Raw genomic sequence first — 8087 nt, 5'->3', positions numbered from 1 at the left:
TAACATTACGACCTTGAACATTTTTCAAACTGAGAAATGCTTAACAAATTTATATTATTTCTTCCGAAAAGTTAGACATGCTTATTACAAATCATTACATTGAAAAAATGCATCATGTATCAATCAAAATGACACTGATTTGGAGAAATTAGTACCATGGAACATTTAAATACCATAGTTGTTCAGTAATATGCTATCTTTCTAATACATAGATTTCATATAAAAACACAGAAATATCCTGTTTTAAAGACGATATTGGCCTGAAAATAAAACCATAAAATCTTGTCTCTTGTTATAGCAAATGTGGTTTTATCATTATTTTTTTCAACATTTATTGTATTTTGTGATGAAGAAAATACTATTACCAAAATGGTTAAGAACTAGTTAAATAGCAAAAATTGGACTGTTATCATTGATTGTTCCCTGACAACGAAAGTACAACATCCGGATAATCGATCCACACACAGCTTTAGGTCACACACATACATCATCTCTTGCAATAGGTCAAGCAATAGAATCTAGAGTCCACATGCATCATTATTATCTTCATCATTTATACTGTATGTCTCGGTCATCGTTCACCAATCATCCGGTCGGCCATAGTTCGCTTGCGGCATATTTCGTTCAGCAGTCGACGTAGTTTCAACAACTACTCTAGTGTTCGCCAACGTAGTTTTTCTCTTTAACATACTACTGTATGTTTTAAAGTAGGTCTTTCTCCATATGCAGTCCAATCTTGTTGGCTTGGTTACTTTTACTGTACTGCCCACACTTTGTGAACGAACATCTCTGTGTGTCAAGTACATTTACTAGTTCACTAAATTAACTCATTCAAAAGTATTATTAGTTCACGAACACTATAGTAAAAACAATAAAAAAAACTGTTCAACATAAATCATTTTTATTATATACAGCTTTCTAAGGAACATGTTTTTTCCCAAAACAACAATCAAAATAACTCAGTATTTCTTCAGTCCAACTGTATCATCACACAAAATAGTTCACATACATTTATTACAGTCATGTTTACAAACACATTTCAAGAAATTATGAATTTTTCACCAGACTTTCAAAGTTGTGTAGTTAGCAAGAATCAAGTGAGATTTTAGCAGGAGACACTGGAATTTCTTACAGATGCCGTTCCAGGGGCTACACACCCAGGGAGCCAACAGAATCTGAGGTTGCCGCAAATTTCTCATCTGTCTATTAGTCAGATCTTTCTAAGTGGTGAACACTGAAGTTGAAATTTTTAAATATAAGGTATTTCTTTCATAACTGAAAATTGTGTGCAAATTTTTACTCAGGTGACTATTACATACATGTAAAATGTATATAAGGTGTCAATTTTTTTTCCATCCCAAAGAGATGTGTGTTGTATTGTAGTTTACTTAAGAGTTTGCATAAACTGTTTGTGTGTATGTATACATACATTTTTTTTAGGTGCCCGTTTCATGTCTTTGGCACCTTTGTCTTGAAAAAAAAGTCCTTCCATTCCTTGTCAAACTAGTGTGTTTTCATATGTACTTTTGTAGTCCTACAGTATTTTAGTTTGCCAACCATTCTGTGATGGTAAAATGAACAAAAATTGTTTTCTATATATAGCTATAAATACAGTTGCACACAAAAAAGGTTCAAGGTGAATGGAAATTACTTTTTGACTGAAACACTCAGCTACTTTGTTATCACTCATAAATAAATTATTACCTGGAGGGTTGGGATTTACACATTTCTGTCTTTCAAGCAGTTTATATTTTTTTTTTAAATTCTTTGCATTAATTTAAATTTTGAGTTATTTTTCCGAAATTTTGCCATTACAAGGCATAGATTAAAAAAAAAAAAACTTATTATTTCATATAATCAGCTAAAATGTAAAAATTAAAAAAAACTGTTCTTTTTGACAAGTGCCTGAAAGCGAGATCCACGCCTTTTCAAGCCATAAAATCTAATGCTGGCCAAACTCTGAACAGTACCAACTGGCTGAGGTTTCTTATTGAACAGCCTAGTGTGTTGCTGCCTGTGTAACTAGGCTCCCCACAGTATACAATCATGCTGTATGATTCCTTAAAAAATATATCTGCATGGTATATTGGTATATCTGCACAGTATATCTTAAGCAATCAAAAAGGAGTGTTTAAAGACCCTTTACTACATTGCCATCATCAGTATATATAAAAAAAATTACTATCATAAATTTACCTCAAGCAAATAATGTTTAATAGATAATTGATAATGCACAAAAAAATTTTTTTTAGTTGGTTGATTCAATTCCTACAGATTAGGCCCCTATTGTCCAGAATTATCTGTGGAACACATCTAACCCAACAGTGTATCTGAATTTTATACACCAACCACTTACTATGGTTACTATGATCACTAATTATATAACAAAACATACCTTTTTAGTTTAGTTAATTGCCTGGGCATGCACAAAGCGTTGACGGAAACAAAAGAGCATTAAAATACCTGCATTTATCCATTACTTGCAAGCTATCAGTCTTTATTGAGTTTTGAAGGATTCTTAGTGAAATTTAATGGCTTTTAAGTGCCCTTTATCAATTAAGATCTTTTTAAGGATATTAAGGGGGCGTAATGGAATATTATTATGAACGATGGAAGTTTGAGATGTAACCTTTGATAACCGTTACGTATGCCTCTTGTGTGTAATGCACAGGCATGCCGTAAACATGCTATAGGAAGTCCCTTTAAGCGACCACAACTGCCCAGACACTAGCGGATCCAGAGGGGCGGCCATAGCGGCATTGCCCCCCCGAACCTTGAATAGTTTTTTTTTTTAATTTTCTCCTGATTCTTTATTATAGTTCACCAAACTTACTTAAATATTATTTTACTGCTGGACATTTTTCAACCGCAAATACAACGTACTTCTAAATGTACTAAAATTGTATCAAAAAATTTAATTTGGCTCTCCCATGTCCACAATTCTGGATCCCGGAGGCCGAGCGGGAGTGTGTCTCCGGACCGCCCGCGGCGGCCTAGATGTGCTTGAAGACCACGTCCTCCCGGTCAGCCACGGTCTGGAGCTCCAGGCGGACGGGACACTGCAGCCAGGAGGCCAGCATCTCCTCGCAGTAGCCCAGCAGGAAGTACATCTTGCGCGCGCTGACCGCCCGCCTCACGATGCCCGCCACGCGGATCACGTTGTGCTGCCGCTTGACGATCACCTCCGACACGAACAGGCCGTGCCACGTGCCCGTCACGAACTTGCGGATGAAGATGTCCTCGATGGCGGTGTCCGCCGCCCGGAGGCCGCCCTGCAGGCTAGCTGTCGGGACACACGGGCACACACACACACACGCCACGCTGCTGAGACCTTCACAAGAGAACTGCTCCGCGAGCCGGTATGCCGGCGGCTACGGGCATTTCTGTGGAGTAAACTTCCACGAGCTACTTGGCTCGCAGTTTCTGCGAGATTTGCGAGTGCACCTTGTCGGTTCAGTAATGACGAACTGCACGTCTTGGCCGAATGAATGTGCTTCCGACGAAGCTCAAGCGTTCATTACAGTTCCATGCAATTCAAAGTCGGAATTTATGCATGTTTACAAAAAAAAATTGGTTGTCTGTAAAGTCGGTTTACGGACGATAGTTTAACGTGATGACGTCATAACAAAACATTGATGAAATTATTGCATACTTTTATGAATAAAATTGAATAATTTTTTATCGAATTGTCACTATTTCGTATGGATACAAAGAAGGAGTGAAATGAAATCTACAATTTAATTGATAAATTTACTTTTATTTGCACTCATTAATTCAAATATGTTTATTACTTTAACGAAGAGATTATTTTAACTATAACTTTTATACATGTTTGCTATTTAACTTCTTCCAATCTGTGTTAGTCTGTTAAGGATAGGACGATGATAGGAAAAGTAGGAAACGAATGGGAGTGTTTCAAGTTTAATGTGCCTCGAAAAAGTCAAATCGATGGTTGTTCCAATCAAGTGGAAGAGAGATAGATGTGGCGCAAGCGTACAATGAGCGTAACGGGACACAGTGAAACGGGACAATGTGCGTAATGGGACACTTTTTTGTGCGTGCAGCCGGCTTTTATCGATTTATTAGACGTTGTCACGTCAAAAGGCAAGATGTTATGTGTTGAAACAGTATCATGAACACGCCAGTTTCAATACGAGGAGACACAGGTGAAAGGGAGTGTGTTTCAATGATATGTTATGTTACGAGCTTCTCTCCCGCACGACTGACAATAAACGAGTGTGAGGTGGCGTGACCCAGCGAGCTTGGCTTACTCGTGTTCCAAGAGTTCCAGGACTTGCGGCTGGCGATGTAGTGTGGGGGGTTGGCCATCTCGTAGGTGAGGGGGCGGTCGCCCCGGGGCGACGGGCGGTAGCGGCCCGCCTGCACCTTCCGGCAGCACGCGGAGGTGTGGAGGGGACGGGCGCTGCCCCACGCCCTCATCGCCGCCGTCTGCTCACAACCACACCCCACGCACTCGGACACAGTGGACCAGACGCCACAAACCTGCCCTCAACTGCTCTGCCTGCAAGTTACTTCTCTGTTCCTTACAAGTTGTCAATACCAATACTTTTCAATTGTCAACGAGCAAATCGTTAGGAGCATTTATGCCCACCAATGCACAGATAAGGCTTAAATAACAAAATAATATTATTTTTTTCTTAAGAGATTCAAAAACTCTCCACAGTACATTAAAAAAACATGATAGCAATTTTAAAAAATTTCATTAATACCTTGCAGTAATGGCTCTTTCGAAATATGGTGAACTAACCAATGATGTAATTATTTCCAGCTTCTCTATTTAATAAATTTGTTATTTCCCTGCAAAAAATGCCACGGATAAAAGAATTTTTTTGCCTTTAGATTTATGCTACAGACGTTTATGCTAAGGTACATACACATTTTACATATTTACATACTGTACATGGGCTCGTTATATATTTATGCCCTGAAGTGAACTAGCAAGCACACAGCAATTGCTATAATCGGGCTAGCACTGATTTCAGAAAATTCTTTGTTACCGGTATTCTTAAAATGATTGTTTAGACTATGTCTTACAGATTGTATTTATTTTTTTGTTTTTGATTTTATTTAGTGCAAACTTTTCCAAGCACTTCTTCAGGAATATTAGAATTGTGCGTGTGATCAAGATAAACAATAAAATTATTTTCATCAATAATAAAGTAGGTAACTAGTTTATAAATACAATATAAACCTTCTGTCTGAAACAATTTTTAATTTGCAAATATTACCTCAAGGAGTAATCATATTTAGGTCGCAAAACAATAAATTCATTAATCAATTGGTAGACACAGTATGAATAAAGCGGTTTATTTTTTAAAAATCTTTTGTTTAAATTTTTTTTATAATTGCAACCCTTATGGCAACAAGAGAATAATTTGTTAAATGCTTAATAGCTTATTTAAATAAACAGTCATGTTATTTTAAAAGAACCTACCTACCTGAGCCCGGCCAATTTCAAGCACACAGCTGTGTCATTCATATCGAGAATATTCTACATTTCTACAAAAGTGCTGGCTGCAATGAATAAAAGAAATTTAAACATCTTGGTTGCATGAAACATTCAAAAATGTTTATTCGATCCTTTCTGGAATGTTCAAGAACGTATAGGGAGATAAGTACATAGTTTCCATAATGTTCCAGTATATCTCAAATAAATATGATCCTTCAAATCTACCTGCACCCTAAGAACGATCGTTTCAAACTCATACATAAAGATTTCTAGGCCAGGGGTTCCAAAACTTTTCAGACCCATGGCTTGCTCAACCTAGATATTATTTCCAAAGGCACCCTAATAGGAGTCAACATGAGGATTGTAACATAAATAATTAAAACAAAATTTTACAGCACAAACTATTCATATTAAAATTTTTACATTAGGCCTATATTGTTTTATAAAACTTAAATTTTTAATTTAAAAACTTTATAAATAAAGCTGTTTTATAAATAAATAACATGAAGTGGTAGAAAGGAAGCAGAAAAAAAAGAAGGAAGATATAGAAATCAAAACATAGTCATTGTGTAATACAAAAAAGGGCAGCAGAGCCCTCTGCTATGCCTCTTAGCGTCGCAGCACACATTTTGTGAAACCCTGCAGCAAGCCACACCGGGCCCCCTGGTGTCCCAGGCCTTTCTCCCCTTTCACCCCCCGCAGGAGTTCCGCATCACGTGTCCAAGTTAACCCCTCGATCTGATGGCATGATGTTGACGTATATGATGCTTCCTGCTTTAATGTGGTATGTCGAAAGATCCTGGTCATAATAAAAACTTGTGATGTTACGATAAGTAATGATTAAGTTGAATACAAAAGAAAAAGTTTCTAAAACACCTCAGTGGCAGTAATATAGGAGGGGTAACAACGGTGATAACCCCCCCTCCCCCCCTCTCCCATAAACCATCCTTCAACTAAAAAAAAAAATCTGTTGAGGTAACTATTGGTAATCTACTCCAGTTCACAACTGACCTGGTTTTAAGTTTCTGTAATTTTTTTGGGTGCTACTGTGTGTATAATGGTTTTTAAACTTAATTAATTAGTACTCTTAAAATTCAGTTAAAAACTAACTTTAATACTAAATTTTCAAGACGTAATCAATGTGTTTAAATAGCCATTTAAGGGACTTATGATCATTATTTTCACAATTTTGGACTCTCCATTTAACTGGGAGGTGTTCCACACCACCTGAAACTCTTCGGCCATTCCCCTTCCCACAATTCTAACCTATGTCCGCCACTGCAAGACCAAACATAATGTTTGTATTGTGATGTTCAAGTTTTCATTTGAACAGGATCTTTCGATGTACTTAATTAAAACAGCAAGCAATATGTATCACAGGATCATGTCATCAGGATCAAAAGATAAACTTGTATATGTGATACAGAACAATTTCCTCACTCCTACCCCCTCCTCGGTGACTCTGATCAGTGCTTCTTCATATACCAACCTTATAATGTTCTCATACTGCTAAAAGTCTAATTAGAATATACTTTCTGGTGTTGCAGGAAATTGAAACAACGGAGGGAAAGAATGTAGTATTAAGCAATTGTTAATGTGATGTTTTAACTTGTTTAGGTCAGTATATAAAATGATAAGTTTGTGAAGTAAGCGCAGTGAAAATTAGATGACTGATGTATGGTATTCTATAGGTTAATTTACTGTAGATCGTTCTTCCTTTTATAAAAAAGTAGTTATTAAATCAAACGGCGAACATCGATGAATTTTTTACCGAATCGGTTTCCTACTGTAGACATTTGAGATTTTACGTTAATTTTTATTCCAGTACAGAAATGATCAACTGAAGAGGGGTACATATAACCTAAAATATTTTAAAAATTTAAGACCGTTCAAAGCAAAGCCCAGTAAACATATACGTTAGTAAATATAGTTTTACAAAACTAAATGTGAAAATATATGTAAACATACCCTTAAACAATTACTGGCGAACATATTTGGTTATCAATATTTATTTCGATTTGCAGAACAGAATTCCATAGACTTGCTGATACAATTAAAGACATAAATTCTTATGAAACTTTGAACACAACATAAATTTACATTTAGCATAATTATGTGTTAAGTGTACGTAAGATAAAACATATAAATAGGAAACAAAAAAAAAAATCAACTTCAATTCAACTGTATTTAGTCTTAAAGTCTAATAAGATGTTTGTCGAATCATCTAAACAGACAAAAAGAAAAAAAAAACTTAAAAATGTTCACAAAAATTCAAATTATCTTAATTTTTGAGTAAGTGCGTACACAAAATTTCATGTAGGTAGAAATAAAAGATTTTTTTAGGGTTTCATTATGGATATATCCCTTATTAACCATCTAACCTGTGAAGCTACACTTCTGCTTTCCAGCAATTGTAATTGTGTGCATTTGAAGTATCCAATTTATTCAGTCAGACAATTTTTTTTTGTTTTAAATATATTATACTTGACGTAAAACTGTCTCCAACAGAGTAGTAGAGACATGGTGGTAGAGGTGGGTCGCAGAGTATAAACCTGCTACTTTGTAACTGATACACGACTGTATCAGGTACTGTAAACGAGTACACTATTCAAGTATC

At 36.1% G+C, this 8087-nt stretch overlaps 1 protein-coding gene across 1 annotated transcript; it reads right to left on the bottom strand.

The window, feature by feature from the left end:
- Positions 1-884: 884 nt before the first annotated feature.
- Positions 885-7544, bottom strand: LOC134542966 (small ribosomal subunit protein uS3m). The gene is made up of 3 exons (XM_063387600.1): positions 7439-7544; positions 4272-4449; positions 885-3283 (listed from the first exon to the last, which is right to left on the bottom strand). Exons 1-3 carry the CDS (start codon positions 7460-7462, stop codon positions 2994-2996), a joined length of 492 nt encoding a protein of 163 aa, XP_063243670.1. The 5' UTR covers positions 7463-7544; the 3' UTR covers positions 885-2993.
- Between the last annotated feature and the right edge of the window lie 543 nt (positions 7545-8087).

Source organism: Bacillus rossius, assembly GCF_032445375.1.
Source record: "Bacillus rossius redtenbacheri isolate Brsri chromosome 9 unlocalized genomic scaffold, Brsri_v3 Brsri_v3_scf9_2, whole genome shotgun sequence".
Taxonomy (NCBI): Eukaryota; Metazoa; Arthropoda; class Insecta; order Phasmatodea; family Bacillidae; genus Bacillus; species Bacillus rossius.
The sequence above is the reverse complement of the archived record's forward strand: the minus strand, read 5'-3'. Positions and strand labels throughout refer to the sequence as shown.